At 37.3% G+C, this 21062-nt stretch overlaps 1 protein-coding gene across 1 annotated transcript in view; it reads right to left on the bottom strand.

Annotated features, from left to right (window-relative positions):
- Nucleotides 1–21062, bottom strand: part of LOC111144132 (glutamate metabotropic receptor 7) — a 914585-nt gene that overhangs the window by 621281 nt on the left and 272242 nt on the right. Inside the window, exon 2 of the mRNA XM_022498291.1 lies at nt 7455–7671. Coding sequence (XP_022353999.1) covers nt 7455–7671 — 217 coding nt within the window. The remainder of the gene's footprint in view (nt 1–7454; nt 7672–21062) is intronic.

The raw sequence follows: 21062 nt of genomic DNA, 5'->3' as shown, positions 1-21062 counted from the left end.
CTGGGTGGCTCAGTGGGTTAAAACCTCTGCCTTCGGCTCAGGTCATGATCCCAGGGGTCCTGGCATCGAACCCTGTGCCCGGCTCTCTGCTCAGCGGGAGCCTGCTTCCTCCTCTCTCTCTCTGCCTGCCTCTCTGCCTACTTGCGATCTCTGTCTGTCAAATAAATAAATAAATAAATCTTAAAAAAAAGTCACACACTCAAACTGGCTGAGCCACCCAGGTGCAACCTTAAATTATTATTTAAATTATGCTGGACACCCCACAGAATCCCTGGGGAGGCCAGGGAACCGAAGTCAGAAAATGAGCCAAAACAAAGAAGGACTAAGCTATCAATATCAAAGCCAAAAACGGTGTCACAGAACCAAGTTAGCTAGGGCACTGTTGCTGCCACTCTTGGAAGTTGGAGACTGTCTTTCTGCTGCCAGTTCATGCTGGATGCCACCTCCAGCCTGAGAACATGGATATCACTGCTGCCACTGTCAGTGATACGGGTTTCCATTGCTTCTGCTTCTATGCACCCCCAGCTCTTGATTCACCTAGGTTGTGAATGTCTGATTAGCCAAGACTGGGTTGCAGGGCTTTGTCTTGGCTTTAAGGGAGGCTGGGAACATGAACACGTAGCAATTTTAGCTCTACAGGGAGATGAAGCTTGTTTTCTCCTTAAGACTTATGCAATTAGTTATTCTCCATGAATTTGTTCAGGGAAGTAGACTTAAAATGGAGCACTGTTAAAATAGACAAATGTATACATTGCAGTCCGAAATAGAATCACAAAGGAAGATTAAGTCAGGAATGGCTTTTCCCAAGGGGTTTCGTTTTGAGAAAATAAATTGAGAGTTAGCTGGTAGTCTAGGCAGAGGTCTAGCATTTACAAAGGAACAGAGTATCCTGATACCTATAGAAGGTTATAGTGGCAGGGTAAAGAGAGAATGTATGGGGGGTTGAGGTGAGAATAAAAGAGGACAGGGATAGTATGTGAATGAGACTGGTGACTGAAGCACACACTGGATCAGAAAGGACCTATATGCCATGCTAGGTCTCTTTTACTTAATATTCTGGGGAAAGGGAGACCAGAGACAGATAATGAAATTTCTATTTTAGAAAGATTATCATCATAACTGAATGAATACTGTATCAGAGGGGCTAATCTGGAGGCATGGATAGCTGTAGCTACGAATGAAGGTGAATCAAATGGGGCCCAGAAGTTAACAGCAGTGATGGGGTGGCTAAGGGGTCACCCTCAAGATGTGCTAAGAAGTGGAGTCAGGGTTAAAATCTAAAATGCTGTGCTAACCCCTGAGAATCCAAAAAATAAAATAAAAATATAAAGCCTTTTCTTGAGGAATTTACAGTTTAGTTTTAAGCACAACTGAAGATAAATGATGTCACGGGAGTTCTTGTGATTGTTTGTTTTGAAAATTAGCCTTTAAATGTTTAATACTTGTATTTAAACTAGGACCACTGAACACTTCATTCAGGAAACAATGCAGTTAGGCTTTAAAATGCCTTTGAGTTTTCTGTATTCACCATGACACAGGCAGCGACAAAAACAAAACAAAACAAAACAAAACAAAACAAAAACAAAAGGAAAAGAAAACCCTGAAATCCATCCTAGATGGAGAACTGGGAATTAAAAACATGTTGCATCACACTGCTTCAAGTTTTGTGACGGGATCATAAGACAGAAGAAGGTAGTAGAGTTAGAGAGAGAGCAGCTGTAATAAATCACAGTAAACAGGTATAGGATATAATTTTTTATGACCCACAAGCCACAAAATTACATATCATAAAATTATATATCATAAGTGCTTCATCTACAGGCTTTGTTTTTCTAAAAGGCAAAGGAAGACATGCAATTCCTCCTTCCTCCTTTCCTTCCCTTAAATATTTATTGAATGCCTTCTATATGTCAAATACTATGGTAGATTATAGAGTCACAAGGCTAAGTCCTTGACCTTTTAGAGGTTATGGTAGGGTGGGGAAGACTGACAATTTCCACACAATGAAAGAGAATACTGCATCTCTGAAAGAGAGAGAAGCCCAAAAACCTATAAGGAAAACAAAATCCCATAATTAGCAAAACCAACTAGCTCCTGAGATCTAGGGAAAAAAAATCTCAAAACACAAAAACAACTGAGGGTTGTAAAATAGTTATTAATAGTCAATTAAGTCTCACTTAAGTATTCTAGGAAAGAATATTCTAGATTAAGATAGAGTACTAAATAAAAATAAGTCTATGGTTTATCTGACTAATAATGGTTAATTACTTTATAAGACTAATTGAGAGGGGCGCCTGGGTGGCTCAGTGGGTTAAAACCTCTGCTTTTGGCTCAGGTCATGGTCTCAGGGTTCTGGGATCGAGCCCCGCATCGGGCTCTCTGCTCGGCAGGGAGCCTGCTTCCTCCTCTCTCTCTGCCTGCCTCTCTGCCTACTTGTGATCTCTGTCTGTCCTTTAAATAAATAAAATCTTAAAAAAAAAAAAAAAAGACCAATTGAGATATCTGTACTAAGTAACTGTCATGAAAGACCAAAGGGATAGTTCATCTGTTATTTCAGATTTTGAAAAGTTGACATCTGTCATAATACCATGGGCAGTAGCAAATCATTACTGTTTGTGTCATATTGTGAAGCAGTGGTCATGGGATTCTCCTAAAAATTGTCTGGCAAACTTGAAAGTCATAGTGATGTACTTGTTCTCATAATCTTTGAACCAAATTTGATTCAAAAGTCTAGGATATATTAATGCTGTAAATGCTATCATAATCATTTACTTTTACCTTCGCTTTAGAAAGAGGAGTCTGTATGTCTAATTTAGGCTATTTAGGTTATTATGTTGACCTGAATATTAAAGTGCATTGGGAGTGAATAATCTCTCATTCTTATGATATGAAACAATAAATTGTTTTTGTTGCTATTGCATGTGCATTCATTCAAATAAACAGGGCAATTTATGCAAATATAACTGTTTTACAAAAATCTCATCATCTGAGAAAATCACGTTACCGTCCTCTCTGAAAGTTCAACAAGGAACAGCATCCATGCATATTTAAATGTCCAATGACTACATGAGAGAATTACTGAGGTTTTCTTTGACAGTTTAGAGAAAGTGTGCCTAGGCTTCCATGTTCCAAATGAATTATATGGCCTCCTAATGGAGGATGGTTCTTTTCCTCAGAGATCATTGTCTTGACTTGTTCTATCAGAGTATGATAAAGGATTGTTCACACGTTCTTGACTATGTGCCTGATGGATACACCTCACACTCTAGTTCCATAAGTAGAACTGCTTTAGGACTTAAGTTGAAAGTAAGGTTCGGAACTAAAGTATCCTGAAAGGGTAAAACTCTTTTTTTAAAAGATTTGTTTATTTATTTGAGAGAGAGACAGCGTGCATGGGAGGGCAGAGGGAGAGGGAGAGAGAGCATCTCAAGCAGACTCCCTGCTGAGGCACAGCACCCATGCAAGGCCTGATCCCACGTGGGGCTTGATCCCAAGATCCTGAGATTATGACCTGAGCTGAAGTTCGAGGTTTAACTGACTGAGCTACCCAGGCGCCCCAGGTGAAACTCTTAAAGACATTTATAAAAGAGAAGAATCCTAATCTTCAAAGTCAAGCTGTTCAGGAAGAATGGAAGTAACCCCTTCAAGCCTGCTAGCAGTACACAGAAACATCAATGAGCTTATACTCTCTCTCACTCGCATTCTCTCCTTCTCTTTCTCTCCATACACACACAATACATACATAGGACAATATGAAAACTTAACCTCCTTTTCATCTTATGCTTCTTATCTAATGAAAGCATGTTAGCAAAAATAGCAACTCAGCTATTTATATACACTTATAGTTTATATTATATTATATAATTATATGTAATATATAAAACCTTGTAGTTCTGGCTGAAGGCAAATGTCATCCATCACTTACATTATTTTCAAATTTTTAAAACTCAGAAAGTAACTCTACTAATGAGTAAGGGACAGGTGAGGCTAGGGAGAGACAGGTTGGGGACTACCTAACCAGGCTCACAGAAATCCCAAATGTGGAGAAATGTTATAGACAAGATATTAACCAGAGAAAAGGAAACAACAAATCCACCTTGTCTGTTCTAAATATTGGCAAGATATTTTCATATTTACAAAGCCACCTGTTTGTCTTCAATGTTATAGACAAGGTATTTGCCAAGTGCCCTGGTCAGTTTTCTGTAAAAGACTGACCATAAAACCCCTCAATGGCAACCCATTCAGGCCCCCTCACTCTAGAGAACTCTTTTTCTTTCCTTTCTGTTCTCACCTTCCCTTAATCAACTTTCACTTCACTTCACCCAGTTGTCTGACAGATTCATTCTTCGACTCCGTAAGACAAGAACCCTGCAACAGTAATCTATGGAGAACAGAACTGTGTGAGGCACAAATAAGAATCTGGTATTGTTAGGTGTGAAGAGATTCCCTATGTATGATCGTACTTACGTTACTAACCTGATGAAGCAGGTATTAATTTCATTCTCTACATGAGGAACCTGAGACCTTCAAAGTTAAATCATGTATCAAAAGTTTTACAGCATGAAAGTAACAGTGACTGTTTCTCAATTTCCCATCCTCTGACATCAGAGTGCTTACTTTTCTCTGTGCCCCACCACCCCTCCTACACATGCGTGTGGACCTGAATCTTTCTTTGGGGACAAGGTTCTACACTCCTCAGACAAGAGGAAAAAAGTAGACATTTAAAATTACCCTTAAAAATTCTTTAAGCACATATACTTCTAAGAAATTCCAATAAAGCAATTTTTTTCTTTTCTTTTTTTTGTTTCTGAATTAGAATACATCACTGTTTCTTTGGCTGAATATCAGAGGAAGCAATTGGATTATTTTAGAGACTATGGCATATGATTATGTATCTGTCTACTGAAGTCACACTTGGGGTAGGAAGATGCTCATATTACGAGGCCACAGAAGTGAAAACAGCTGAAGAAGCAATACAATCATGTTTCCCACCTCAAGTTTTCTCTAAGTAATGTACACATTGGAGAGTAAAGGTCTTGCACGCCATTTAAGTTGCAATATCCCTTCCTTTCTTTTCATTAGGAGAGGAACAGGGTGTTCGTTAAGCCCGTGAGTGCATTCACTTATATTAATTGCACATATGCTATGGTTTCAATGAAATTTATTATAAATACATAGTGAATATCATAATACTTATAGGAAAAGAACCAATCTGTGAGGTGTTACCTGAACCCTCAATATTTTCTTGAAATTCTGCAACTGGCTTTTTAGTCACTCTCATCCCCAAATTCAAAGGCTCTTAAACTGAAGAATCTCATCTGAAATGCCTGCCAATGATACTATTTTTATTTCTGCACAGGGTCATTTCACTGTATGTTTAACAAAAATTATGAGCTTGGAGTTCACACCATATTGCAGCTTTTCCTTTCTGCAGTGTCATTATAAAGCAGACTCTGATATTGTATCTTAAGTTTTCACGAAGTGACACTAGGAATAAACAACCATATGAAACTCACCACTGACCTATCTATAAAATATAGTCTTTTATAAAAGATCCAAAGCAAACATTTGCCTTGTTCCTGTCCTTTACTGAACAATCAACATGATTTTGACCTCATGGACACTAAATTTTGTAACAAAATAGGTACTGCTCTTTGCTTTATCTCGCACAAAGATCAGCATTAAATCTGAGACCAACTTGCAGCAATTACGTAGAATGAGATGATATCTGAACTGTATCTCTGAGCCTTATCTTATTATTTTACCCATATTTTCTCTTTATCTTTTATATTGGCTTTTATGCTCATATTTTAGTTATTTCTCTAAATTGGCTTCTAGCATTTGGATCAAAATAAGAGTCAAAGAAACAAAGAAAGAAAGAAAAAATGTAGTTATCAAAACTGATAAGGTATGTCTTTGGAGATTCACAAAGTGAACTATTAATGATGTTTATAAATCAAAGTATGCATGACACAAGCCCTGATTTAAGGTTTCTTTCCTAATCAGAGAATTTCTGGCTGAATTATACTGAGTATGTTTCCCTTAGAAACACTGTGGCTGAGACTGTAGTAGTGAATGAGACAGACAGGATCTCCTCTTAGAGTCTATGGGGCAAGACAGAAAACATCAACAACAACAAATTATACCAGTATGTGACAAGTGCTGTGGGAGAAGACACTAAAAATACAACCAAGTGGGTAGACCCAAGGAAGTCTGGAGTATGCTTATATATAAACCTAGATATGGCATTTAGGATGAGACCTGTCAACAGTCAAGAGTTTTCTAGTCAAAGGTATGAAGAGTAAGAACACTTCAGTCAGATGGAAAAGTATAAAAAGGACCCAGTTCTCAAGTGAATTATTCAAATTAGAGCAAACAGTAAGGGACTGAGTTAAAATCATGGAATTTATACAAGCCCTGGCTCCCTTTTTCAGTAGCCACATGCAGATATACCATCTATCCACTAACACATAACATGTCTTGGTGAAACTGTAGTCTGACAGTCAAGTATTCAAAACCATGTCTTCAGGATTTATGACATCTTTCCTCATGAAAAGGACCTTTCCTGTGTGTGTGTGTTTGCCTTAACGGTCAGCTAACTATTCCAGTCAATAACGGTTTAGATTAGATGAAATTCTTACAACCCAAACTGAGGGCCTACCTTTAGCATGAAGAAATTTACAAGAATACCCAAGCCTGCATCTTTAAAATACATGTTTACTGTATCCAATATTTCCATATGGGGAAGCCTCAATATTTATTGCCAGAATTCTGAAGTGTGAAGATTCTATCTCATTTTTCAAAATCTCCCCAATGGCAACCAGCTGGCCAAACACTTGAACTCATTACTTCCATTTTGAACTAATGAAACATGAAAGAATCTACTACAAGTACTATTTAATTGAACTGTTTTTGTCAAAATAAAGTTCCAAAGATTATTTGGCTAAATACAGTCTACTGTCCAGATAATTTGTTTAACTTTGTTGTGGATAAGTTATTCAGAGTTGTCACTGTCATTTTTCTTCAAAGCAAAGAGCCCCCCCATGATTAGAGTCTCATAATTCTAAACAATTTGTGCATTTTAGAGAGGGGCAGAGAGGAAGGACATGCACATTCAGCAGCACCACCTCAGGTTTCTGTATGCAGCCTGCAATCCACACCATTACTCATTACACAGAAGTAAGGTACCAGATTAAGTGCATATTCTCTTGTCTTCCTTTCTGCTACCAAAACTTAAAGGACTCCAGTTTCACACTTTTGAAAATATTCTTTTCAAAAATGGCAAAGTGTTATAAATGAAGTCTTTACCAATTCACTTAATAGGCAGTAGGAATGTGAGAGTAGGGGTATGGTGATTATCTACAGTGTTGGTTTGATATGACGAAGATTGGAAAGGACACTACAAGCCACAGACATGTGAAGATGGTCATTTGACCAATGCAATCTCTTCCTACCTGCCTCTTTGGAAATCTGTGTGAAGGATTCCACACCTTTCTCTCCATAACTCCCTTCAGATGCGAGGGTAGACACATAATTCCAACCTAGGGCCTTCACAATGTCCACCATAGCCTGAGCTTGGAAGGAGTCAGGTGGGACCACACGAGAGAAGAAGTCGTAGCGTCGGTCATCACTTAACTCAGGTGCTGTTGATGCGTAACTGATCTGGGGGATCTGGAAAGAAAGGAAAGCACCACATGAGAGAGCACACGACCAGGATGTGAGAGATTCATTTATACTTAGGATAATTCGCTCAAAATACAGGGCTTGAGCTCCAAAGAGGATGTGTGTTTTAGCAAACAACAGCCTGCAACTGTGAACCATCTAAATGCAACCAACTACTTTCAGACAGCACAAAAGGGTGTACTTTTGTGCCTTGGCCTTTTGTTTCCTCCTCAGAGAGAAAAAGGATGGCATGGGAATCACATGAGTCATGGTGCTTAGGAGAAAAGAGTCTGCAAACATTCTGACCAACACTTAGAATCATGCTTTACTTTTTTTTTTTTTTTTTTACTTATATATTTATTTGAGAGAGAGAATGCAAGCAGGAGTAGGAGGGAGGGGCAGAGGGAGAGGGAAAAGCAGGCTCTCTGCTCAATGGGGAACCAATCATAGGGTTTGATCCCTGGACCTCTGGGATCATGACCTGAGCCAAAGGTAGGCGTTTAACCGACTGAACCACCAAGGTGCCCCCATGCTTTACTTCTTAAAAACTATTAGATACCACCACCACCACCACAAAAACACAACTGCCTAACTGGAATTTGTATAGAGATTGGTTTAGTTGACCCAGCTCATGAATACTGGTGGAAGTCATTAGACATCTAACATTGAGTACCAACCATCTGTGAAGAAATACCTAAGGGAGCTGCATGCATTATTTCATGTATTATTCATAAGAATATTACGAAGTAGCTAAGTAACACCCTGAGAACCAGGCCAGGGGGTTCTTGCCACAAAGCCTTCACTTCAGTAGTCCCTGTACTCTGGAGGGCCTTCCTCAAAATTTCCTAAGCTCCTCTTTGGGTGATGATAGAGGGCTGGCAGTTCTGCTTGTGTCAAGCCCATAGGGGTGCCTGATTCCCATTTTTCCATTTAGGCAGTCCTCCAGTCCCCTACCCTGCATGGTATTAACCAGGTGTCCTAAAAGCTCTAGAACTTATACCTGTGAGGATCATCCTTGGCCCCAATAGCAGCCCCCTCATTCCAGAAGGGTAGCCTAACATGCAGATTTCTCCCATTACCTGATATATCACTTGTTTCCTAAGACTGCATGAGATTAGGCTATCTAAGAAGGCCTGATATCCTGATTTTAGCTCAAATTATGTATACATAAAGAAGCCTGACAAAAACTGTTTGCTTGGGATTCCAAATACCCAAGAGGAAACCCCGAATTAGCCATCAGTTAGGACCCTGCCGTAGGTCCTAACTTCAGGACCTCTAAACCACTTATGATTACAATACATTGCCCCCTCGGTCTTCTAACCTCAGCATGCAATGGACTATGATTGGTACCATTAATCTGCCTGCAAGAATGAGCAACTTCACAAAATTCTGCTTGCATACTCCCCCAGAATTTACTCTTGCTTTATCATATGGATTTCTCAATTATCTACAGGCCAGTTTTGATCTTTGCTCAAGCAAAGCCCAAAGGTCGCTCTGCTCCAAAAATGCCAAAGTTACACTGGAGTCTATTCCTTGAGCCCTGAAAAATTCTACTCAGTGTTGATTTATTCCTCTCCTTCCAGTGCAGTTTGCCTAAAGTAAACCCATTTACTGTTGTTTAAAGCTGGTTACCACCTCTGTAAAGCTCATTTTTCTAAGAACGTTCCTAGGTCATCATTACTCGTACCAAGTCAGACAGCCCTGACAATAGATATACCCACCAAGCAGCCCATACTTGATGCATTTTCCTCCTTGTCCACTGGGGGCACTGTCACTGATTCAAAGCCCAAAACCAGTGTGACAAAGTCCCGGGATAAGGAGAAACTCCTTGTAGTAGTAAGTGTTGTGAGGTGTAATGGAAATAAAATGGGATTTAGTATTGGCAGGATCCAGAACCAAAGCCTGATGTTTCTCTTCCTGACAGTGTGCTCTTGTGAAGTTGTTTTTTTGTTTGTTTGTTTGTTTGTTTTAAATTCAATGAGGTATCATTAATAAAATGTTGTTTTGAGGGATAAGAATAATGATTATGCTATGCTTAGCGTAATGCTGGGACGGACTGGTTGATTCATACATGGGGGTGATGATAATCAAAACAGACAACAGTGCGTCTTTCCTTACTAAGTTTACCCATTACTCATATTTGACTTTCCAAGTACTCCATGACACATTATCACATACATTCCCCTTACTGTCTAAGGGAAGAACATTTTTTTAATATATTTCTGTCATTATTGCTTTAGAAATAATGCCTATTATTTATCCAACTCTTTCTTACAGCCAGTTATATTCTAAAAGTTTCCTATGCATGAGTTTATCTAACCATCAGTAAATATTCTTTAATATATTAGATTACTACCTCATTTTATATAAGTGGAAATTGAGAGTTCAAAGTAGAATGTGACCTTGCCTCAAGTCACAAAATTGTAAGAAAGAGAGCAGTACTCACACCTGAAACTATCCGGTGCGAACTTCTGAACTCTCAACTATGATACTTTGCTGTATTGCTGGTAAACCATTTTAATAAGAAGAATAAAACAAGGAAGGCAAGTAGATTTTTGGAGTCCACAGCACTGACTACAGAGCCACTAAATGTTTTCTAGTGATCATCCTTAGACTGTTACTCAAACATTTTATGTAAACACCTTGTTGAAGCCTATACAGATATCTTAGTAAAATGAGCTCCATATGTTTCATTTATCATTCCAAGGTTATGAATTTTAGGTAAGGAAAACATCAAATGAATAAAGACTTTGGGTGGGAAAAAAAAGGAAGGGATTAAAGGGAGGGACGAAGAGAGAGGGAGAGAGAAGAGTGGGGAGAGAGACAGACTTTTTCATATAAGAAATAAAAAGGAAAGAAGCCAAGCATGTCAATACATTTCCATCAATTTCAACTTGTGGAAATGTGAAAGCTTCATGCTGTTGCACAGATGCCTTTGCTGCCAAAAGCCCTTTCTACCTTTGAGACAGTGCTAATGAAGATACTTCCAGCCCTCTACTTGAATTTGCATTTATGTAGCTGCTGTAAAAAATCAGAATTGTAAAGCGCTCCCAATACAAGTGCATTTTCTAAACTGTATCCCAAATTTAGTGATGAAAATCCTGGTGAAACAATTTCTTCCCTCACTACCATGCATCCTTTCAAAGTGGTCACTATCTGGGGTCTATCTCTTTATCATAAATAAGACATATCTCCTGGTTTAAGACGCATATGCACCTTTAGGATCATGCACACAACTTATACACAGTGTACTTATTCCTACATTATGCATATTTAGAATAAGGAATGAAAGAACAAATGGATTTCATTTCTGTGATAAAAATATAGCTGCATATTTAGTTACTTGTTTTCAAAAGAGTATTTAAGCACACCAAGTAATTATTTTGAAGTGTATGTTATAATTGGTACCTACAACTGGCCAAATTATTTTTAGTCATCTCCCATAATTGACCTTCACACTCTCCTTGATACCTTAGCAATACCTTCTCCTCCTGCTACTGAAACCCTCCTGTCTATAGTAATGCAGAATTGATCTTTTGATGAAGAAAATTAAGTGTAATAATACTTTGGCTATAGAAAAGTAGATATTCAATTTCTCTTTGAGACTTCCTTTCTCTGATAAAACAAAAAACAAACAAAAAAAAAACCCAGTAAAGTGTTTTTTTAAAAGATTTTATTTATTTATTTGACAGAGAAAGATCACAAGGGGGTGGAGGTGGGGCAGAGGGAGAGGTATAAGCAGACTCCCCACTGAACAGGGAGCCTAGACCTGGACCTGGACACTGGGCTCAATCCCAGGATCCCGGGATTAAGACTTGAGCCAAAGGCAGATGCTTAACTGACTGAGCCACCCAGGTGCCCCAGGCACTTTTAATCTTTATCATAGGACTAAATTTTCATTTTATTTTATTATTCTCTACTCTTCATAAAAATTTGTCTATGACATAAATATGGTTTTGTTACTGATGAGTCCCAAAAAGGATTGGGGACATTTATAATCCATTGTAATTATTTAGAATGAATTTGTACTTTTTCTTAGAAATGTATATTATTTGTGAAAAATAGAGAAACAAAAGGAAAATAACTTTAGTGACTTCATCCCTGTTAACATTTTATCTCTTTACCATTTTTTGTTTGTGCATGTGGGTATGTACATACATATTATAAAGTATGAAAATGTGAGTCTTAATCTCTTCTTTCCTCCTCCCCTTACCCCCAGCCTTTCATTTCTCTTTCTCATTCTTTTTGGTTGTATAATATGCTCAGCTAAACCTAATCTAAGCCTAATGTTCACTATTGAGTGCTTAAACATTTTCCAAGTTTTTGCTACTAGAAAAAGAAGAAGAAGAAGAAGAAGAATCCTCAAAGTTAATTTTGCGTAGATATCCATGAGCATTTTCCTAGAATATTGTTCAAGTCCTTACCCTCACCAATGTGACAGAAATATTTGAAGCTTACATTTAAATATTTTCCTATATGGGAATTATTTGGGATTATTATAGAAGGTAGACCAGCAATCTATAGTGACTTCTCTTAAATGGTTAACTACTTGCCGCAGCACCATATATTAAATAATTAATCATTTTTTATTGATGAGAAAGACCATCTCCTGTCACGTATTAAATTCTTAAGTATCCTTTCAAACGTAGTGATCCAAAGGGGCACGTGCACCCGAATGTTTATAGCAGCAATGTCTACAATAGCCAAACTATGGAAAGAACCTAGATGTCCATCAACAGACGAATGGATAAAGAAGATGTGGTATATATACACAATGGAATACTATGCAGCCATCAAAAGAAATGAAATCTTGCCTTTTGCGACGACATGGATGGAACTAGAGGGTATCATCCTTAGCGAAATAAGTCAATCGGAGAAAGACAACTATCATATGATCTCCCTGATATGAGGGAGAGGAGATGCAACATGGGGGGTTAAGGGGGTAGGAGAAGAGTAAATGAAACAAGATGGGATTGGGAGGGAGACAAACCATAAGTGACTCTTAATCTCACAAAACAAACTGAGGGTTAATGGGGGGGTGTGGGGGGTGGGATTATGGACATTGGGGAGGGTATGTGCTATGGTGAGTGCTGTGAAGTGTGTAAACCTGGCGATTCACAGACCTGTACCCCTGGGGATAAAAAGATATTATATGTTTATGAAAAATAAAATTTAAAAAAAAAAATAAATAAATAAATAAATTCTTAAGTATCCTTGGATCTTTGGAGTGTATTCTCATTTCACTTTTTTATCTTCCACGTCTTGGGGCAGTATTTTATTATTTTAGTTCTTATAAGCGTAGAGGATTTAGGGCTCTATTAGTTGGAACATATCCTCTCTTCATAGGTGTTCTTTTAAAAATGACCACAGGCAATCACACACGTTTAATTTTCTAGCTGAAATTTTAGCATAATTTTTTTCACGTTCATAATAAAGTTTCATTAAGATTTTGATGAGAATTACATTATATTTACAAATTAATTTGGGAAGAATTGATACATTTATAATATTTTATTTTCCCCTATGAGAAAATAACTATTTTCATCCATTCTGTTGTTCATTTTTTTCTCTTAGTAAAATTTTATGACTCTCTCCATGTAGGCACACTGTTAACTTTATTTCTAGATAATTGGTATTAACTTTATTTGTAGATAATTGTTATTTTTATTGTATTATGAATGATATAACATTTTCATTTTGTTTTCTATTTATTGCTGGTATACAGGAATCTATTAATTTTGTATATTTACTTTGTGACTTACACCCCTGTTAAAATTCTTATTAGTTTTAATAGCTTTCAGTTTATTTCCTTGGGATTTTCAGGTAGGGAAGTTATATTATAAAAATTCATTTAGTTTTATTTTCTAATTACATCAGCTAAAATATCCAGGAAAACAAAAATGATAATGGTGAAAACAGCTTCCCTTTTTCACATTTCTCAAACTGAGCATTTAAAGTCAACTAGATTTATTTTTATTTCTTATCTTAAGAAATATATAGTCAAATGAAGAATTAAGACTATCAGTTAAAATCTCATTTTGCAAAATAAAACAAAGCAGTGTTTAGATAGAACTCATGGTACTCTAAGTGTCTTCAAAGAGTAGAAAAAGCATCCACCTCCACCAAGTCTCTTTTTTAAAGAAAATCTCAGTTTCTCCAATTATTTTTCCCAAGGTATGAATCAGGTGACAATAATCACAAGATGGAAACTAGTTTCAAGTAATTGAGTTTTTGAGCTATTCTCACACCTGAAAATTGTCATTTGAAAGCTATATAGAAGCCAAATTCCTTGACCCTTTTTAAACACTGAAAAGCAAACAAAATAAAAACAGCAATAAAACCATCATTCTTCAAGTTATCAGATGCGACATTTCTCAAACCCATATATTACTCTTAAAATAGAAAAGAGAACAACAACCAAACAAAATCCGAATTCACTGTGGTCTTACTTTAACCTTTAAACTACGTACGCACATTTACAATTCTAAGAATTCCTATAACTCTAAGAGAATTAAGACCAGGGGGAAACTAATTTCAAGAATTTTCAAGAATAATTAAAGGGGCATTTAAATAACTTATATCCTCTTTATCTTCTAAAAAATTCAAGCTCATTTGTATCTAACAAATACAGTGACTGTGGTACCTGATTTGTTTGGCATACAGACAGAGTAATCGAGTTAATTCACATCCATTTCCTAGCACTCACAATCACTAGGAGGCCCGCAAGGCTCTCTCCTAGCCTCCAATGTTCTCCCTAGAAAGCCAGAGTTCATGGGAAGGTCAACTGATGAATTTTTTTTTTTAATTTATTTATTTGACAGAGAGAGAGATCACAAGTAGACAGGCAGGCAGAGAAAGAGGAGGGAAGCAGGCTCCCTGCTGAGCAGAGAGCCCGATGTGGGGCTCCATCCCAGGACCCTGAGATCATGACCTGGGCTGAAGGCAGAGGCTTTAACCTGCTGAGCCACCCAGGTGCCCCAACTGATGAGTTTTGAAACACTGTGGTTTTCCTTTGGAAGTAAGTGTCACAACTTTCAGTATGCTATTAGCTACCTGTGTAATTATCTGTTTATTCTTCTCTCCTTTTCTGGAGAAAACTCACCCCAATGGAGAACAAGGACCTTGTTCATCATCACTACTAGATAGCACTGTGAATGAGTAAGCCAGCAAATGAATGAATAGAATAATCATAAGAGAACAGAATCGTCACCTACTTGGTTGGTATGGGCCGAGAGACCCACAGGAGTTGGGAGTTATCCAAGTCTTTGGTGGACCTGTGACTGACAGGTTTAGGCATGGATGCAAATGCCTTCTTTTGCCCTTTTTTCCCCCTTGGCACACTATCCCCTAGGATTTCCCTCCTCTTCATTGGAATGTAGAACAAGCTGACATTGTTTGGGGATTCAAAGGTAAAGGGAACTTAGGAGATCATTTAGATTGTTAATTCTGTTTTTTTCTCTTAGACCTAAGATTTGATCATTCTGGGCACCACTGGGCAGTGCCCAGAGTTCAGTCTAACTCTTCAAAATATACTTAAATTTATCATTTTAAATACGGTCATTCTGCCCTGCTGTCTCCTTAGCTTTTCTCCCTTCCCCAACTAGGCTTGAATGTCAGATGCAAGAAGCAATTAGTATTTCACATCCCATGTCCTTGGTTCTAGTTAAATGTCTTTGCTCAATGTTAACATTGTCACAAGCAAATTAAAATAGGGGGTAAAAAAGGGAATAAATTAAACAAATCTAGAGAAAATAATTCTATGCCGTGTCTAATAGAAAATCAAATGAATGTGTGATGTACTTTCACTTTTCAAGTGTTGACAAGATTGAAATCTACTAAATTTAATTTATCCCATAATTACTGCAAAGTTAAACATTTCTAGGCAAAGGGATACCGTGGGCTTGGAATAAACACTCTTTTAAGCATCACCTTAATGTCCAAATCTGCCAAAATAACTGAAAACCCAAAACCAGATTTGGGCTGGATTACTCTAATGTTTTTAATCAAACTGTTACCATTAATCCAACATAAACTTGATACTCTTTAAAATAAATTCTTAAATATTTACAAAATGAAAGACCCATTTCACTTATTTAGAAAAAATGAAAGACCTGAAATTGGTTCGATGCATTTTGAACTTCTTCTTTATATTAGAAGGACTGCCTATGACAAGGTTGGTTACCTGGAAACTTGTTATTTTTGTAAAACTGAATGAGGTTTATGGTTCCATGTTCCTGGGAAATCTGCACAGCAAGGAAAGGAAATACAAAATGTACTAATGCTTGTTCCAGAGGGCAGTTCCCACAAAACTTCTTAAAGACAATTTTTGAAAGTATCATGTGCAAATAAGATAATGCTTCAGTGTACCTGTTGAGATATTAATGAACTCCCAGGGGGCATTATTAAGTTCACAGTTAGCAGTAATTTCACTCTTAGTTCTTATTAAGCTTTATTGATATGGATCTGGAAAAAGGGAAAATGAATGAATAAACCTCTCAGGTTCATTCCTTGAAGCATTCTCTTCAATTTATACTTATCTCTTCCCTCGATAATATCTCAGCTCATATAAGGATGGTTGGACTTCAATCCTGATTTTTGGTGGTATTTATTTATTTCAAAGTACTGAGTAATGATTAATAACTTTCAATTTGTCTAATATCTGGAGTTTCATTCAACTTTAAATTACTCACAACAGAGATTATCATCAAGTATTTCAACTGTTTTTCCTTTATCTTTCATTTCTTTAATTGCATAACACCAAACACCTTCAACATTCCGTGGGTGGTAATAACCATCTTGGCAACCAAGTAATTCTATGTATGGATTGCAAGCCAAATTTGTATAATACATGTTTCAAGAAATTTATCTCTAATTTGTTTTATTACAATTTCTTTATTAAATTTCTCTATATATTGCTCTTTTAGATGCGTGATACTTTATATATGTAACCTCATGAACTTTGGCAACAACCTTTAATAGATAAAAATATTATCATCATGAATTTCATTGTTTTGCTTCTTCTCTCCAAGTTTCTAGAATTGCGGTAAAGATGACTATTTCAGAATCCAAATGTTGGCACATTTGTGGCACAATGTGGCCAAATAGAACACATGATTCATATAGCCATTGAGTCAAGGGGAACAACATCACCTGATCTAGACTAATGTGAATAAATGAGATGTAATATAAAGGCAAAGTGGGGCAACCTAATATTTTACACCTCACATAGTTGACAAATGTTAGGAACGGTTAGGAGATGTCCTTGGAACGTCTGTGTGTCACTTAGAACATGTCTATCCACTGCATTTTATTTATTTATTTATTTATTTTTAAGATTTTATTTATTTATTTGACAGACAGAGATCACAAGTAGACAGAGAGGCAGGCAGAGAGAGAGAGGGAAGCAGGATCCCTGCTGAGCAGAGAGCCCGATGTGGGACTCGATCCCAGGACCCTGAGATCATGACCTGAGCTGAAGGCAGCGGCTTAACCCACTGAGCCACCCAGGCGCCCAGTCCACTGCATTTTAAGTTCAAGTTTTAGAATAATCCTCATTTTTTATTTTAATATTTTTTTTTCTTTTCAATTTTTAAATTTAAATTCAATTAACTAACATATAATGTATTATTGGTTTCAAAGGTAGAGGTCAGTGAGTCATTAGTCATACCCAGTGCTCATTACATCAAGTGCCCTCCTTAATGCCCATCACCCATTTACTTCATTCCCCCACCCATCTCCCCTCCAGCAACTCTCAGTTTATTTGCTATGATTAAGAGTCTCTAATGGCTTGTCTCCCTCTCTGGTTTCATCTTGTTTTATTTTTTTCCTCTCTTCTCCTGTGATTCTGTTTTGTTTCATAAATTCCACATACGAGTGAGATCACATGATAATTATCTTTCTCTGATTGACTTATTCCACTTAGCATAATACACTTTAGTTCCATCCACAGCACTACAAATGGCAAGATTTCATTTTTGATGGCTGCATAGTATTCCATCATATATCTATACCACTTCTTCTTTATCCATTCATCTGTCAGTGGACATCTGGCCTCTTTCCGTAGTTGGGCTATTGTGGACATTGTTGCTGTAAACATTGGGGTACAGGTGTTCTAATCTTCAAACTCTATCTTGGCACAAGGTCCTCCAGCATTCAGGACTTCTGTTAAGCAGCTACACCCTTTCTTTCTTCAGACAATGCTTTGAGGATTTAGTTAACTTTGGACCAAGCTGATCCACACTTTCAAAGGACTCAGTGATTGGTTCTATGATGGACTTTCATTTTTTTTTTTTTTAAATCTAAATCTGGAAAATATATACTGGTTTAGTAATTCCTATCTACTCTGATCTTCAAAAGTCACCCATCTACCTCCCAGCCATGTTCTGAGTGGGAAACCCTACTTTATGTAGACATGAAAACACCAAAGTAGGAGAGGAACAGGATCTAGATTGGAGCCTCTCCTTATTTTTCTACCTGTTTGTATTCACTTCCTTCTCTGCACTGCCTGGATGCGCACAAGGGAAACAAGGGGATGATTTTTCTTAAGGGTCCTGAGACCATCATAATTTTGTTGAAGTTACATTCTTGACATCCTGATTCTAATAAATCAGTGTATAAAGTCCCTGGGCAGGGGGAACATGTCTATCCACATTTCTTATGACCATAAATACTCAAGAAGGGGCACCTGGGTGGCTCAGCGGTTAAACATCCAGCTCTTGACTTCAGCTCATGTCATGGTCTCAGGGTCATGAGATCAAGCCCTGCATCAGGCTCCACACTCAGTGGGGAGTCTGCTTGAGATTCTCTCATTCCCTCTCTAAAATAAATAAACAAATCTTAAAAAAAAAAAAAAGACAAAACAAAAAAGAGAAAGCTGGAACTTTTAGATGGTTAACAGGAGCCAAAATAGCAATAACACATGTAATTCCCATCAAGGTAGACAAGCTCACCAGGGTTATTTTTCTACCCATAAAATGGGGTTAATCATATAAGCCCGAGCTACATCACAGGGTAAAAGTGAAAGAGCTACAGAACAAAAATTTGACATGTCATATGTGGCATACAATGCTGTTCTGTCTGGTGATAATTTGCTTAAAGAAGCATCCTACTTAAAAGTGTGTCTGGGGGTATATATGTATATAGTATACAGACAGGATCTCTAAGGACTTTTGTAGATTAGATAAATATCTCCACCCACATTTCCATAGCATTCAATGACAAGGTTAATGGAGACCTTTCTGATACCCCTAACATGGCACCATAGAAGTCATCAGCATATGCTTTACTAGAGAAACAGAAGAAAATGGGGGGTGAGTTTTATAACCTTGCAGCCTTCTTCCTGATCCTACATATCTATGAGTTACCTCTGGCCAGTATTCCTGCAGACAACCACATATTAAGAAAAAAAAAAAAGTAACCAAAGTAAGTGCTACTTCAACATTTCTCATATTTATTAGATATGATCCTAGATCTCTTTCAGGCCATGGCGGCCAGAGTCTCACATCTAGAGTGTGGTTTACCGAACACCAAAGGCTGACTTTTGAAGTATTCCACTAGCAATATAAATGTCAACCATCTGTAGAATGGGATTCCTTAACTTTGCTGCTATTGACTTCTGGGATCAGATAATTCTCTCTTGTGGTACAGGAGGGATCATCTTGTGTGGTGTAGGATCGTTAGTGTCATCCTTGACCTCTGTCACTAGGTGCCAGTAGCACAACCTGTAGCTGTCACAGTCAAAGATGACTGCAGACAACACAAAATATCGCCATCTGTGTGTGTGTATGTATTGGGGAAGTCAGAGGGGGCCAGTGCAGGGGGTGAAAAATTGCTTCAGTTGAACCAGTTGAGGTTTGTGTGTGGAAAGGACAATTATAGTCACAACACTGTGGTCACAAAATAAAAATGAAGAGATATTTTTAATGTCTTGCAAACTCAGCTTTACATATTTCCCCCTCTACCTGCCAATCTTTCCCAATTATCAGAGCTCTGTGCATTTCCCTGTCACCTTCAATTATCTGGTCTCTCAAAAGAATGCATGGAGATAAGCAACCGACATGCTCAGTCCTTCACATGAACACGGCCAGAAACTTCCTAAAGTGATAAAGAAAATAAAATGAAATCCAAATTTATTTTCTCTCTGAGAACCATTGCCACCTTTATAATTATGTTCTAGTCCAATAAAATGGAGTATTGAAAATGGACTACTACAGTTAATTAATGTTGTAGTAAGCTATGCGCCATGGTCTATGCGAATTTCAGTTTTCAAGAAGTTAGGGCACAATAAAGTGCACTAAACAGAAATGCTATTGAACATGATGCAATCTTTGCTTAGTGACTTAGGAGCCTTTTCAGGGTCTGGCAGGGCTCTAGGTACATTAATTCTCATTGTATAAGACTACAGATGTAGATGTTCCAGCAGGTGAAGTTAAATCTGTGCTGATCCTTTGATTCCCTGAAAGAGGCTTACTAGACAAAAATTCCTTATTTACTTTTTTTCTCTTCTACAAGGGAGGGAAAGCTATGCTGTTTATTTTAGCTTTTATATGGCTTATATTCTGAGTAAACAAGAATTTAGGAACTATTTATTAATACAAATAGGATGATTCATCATCCTATTATTCCTGCATAATAAATATCATTTAATTTAGGTAATATGATACTATACTAGCACTATGACTAGATTTTTTTTTTATTTGTAAATTTAGGAATTGTAGGTATAAGAATTAAGGAGATAAACCAACATTAGGGAGTGTGATGATTTAATATGTAAATATATTTGAAACCACTTTGGTGGAGCAACTAGTCTAAATGAAATACAGAAATGTCAGTATTTAAATTCAAAATTTGGAGAAGATATGACCAAGATGGGCTATTTAAGCTAATTGGAAGACAGGAGGCAGATATCCCCCAGCAAAGGAATGAAAGAAAGTCTCTTTCTTTAATTCTAAAATTACTCTTACAATGCATAGAGTAAGACATGGGATTCTTTTGAAGAAAGCAGAGGAACTTGCATGACTTGAGAGTAGAATCCATAATTCCACTTGCTTTAAAGCTGGAGAAAGAATAGGGCAAAATGATGAAAGAAAATGAATACCTATCTGAGTTTATTTTGTTTCTTCTATTATAGTAATAACTTTTACACACTAATAAAATACACAGAACCTTTCTGACATCCATTAGTGCACTCTCAGAAGAATAATAAGGTGACACAAAGGGAGAAATCTCAAGAGTTACTAGTCCCAGGTACCTGGTGTGTAATAACTGAAATGTTCCTTTCATACACAATGTATCACTGATCCTTCAACAAAGTCTCTGTGACAAAAGTTTTTCATGGTTTCACCCGAAGAGGGGTATTCCCTGTTGCTTGGGGAAATGAGGAATGTGGTCACTTTGTTAGT

Source organism: Enhydra lutris, unplaced genomic scaffold (genome assembly GCF_002288905.1).
Source record: "Enhydra lutris kenyoni isolate GAN:26980312 unplaced genomic scaffold, ASM228890v2 scaffoldscaffold10, whole genome shotgun sequence".
NCBI lineage: Eukaryota > Metazoa > Chordata > Mammalia > Carnivora > Mustelidae > Enhydra > Enhydra lutris.
The sequence above is the reverse complement of the archived record's forward strand: the minus strand, read 5'-3'. Positions and strand labels throughout refer to the sequence as shown.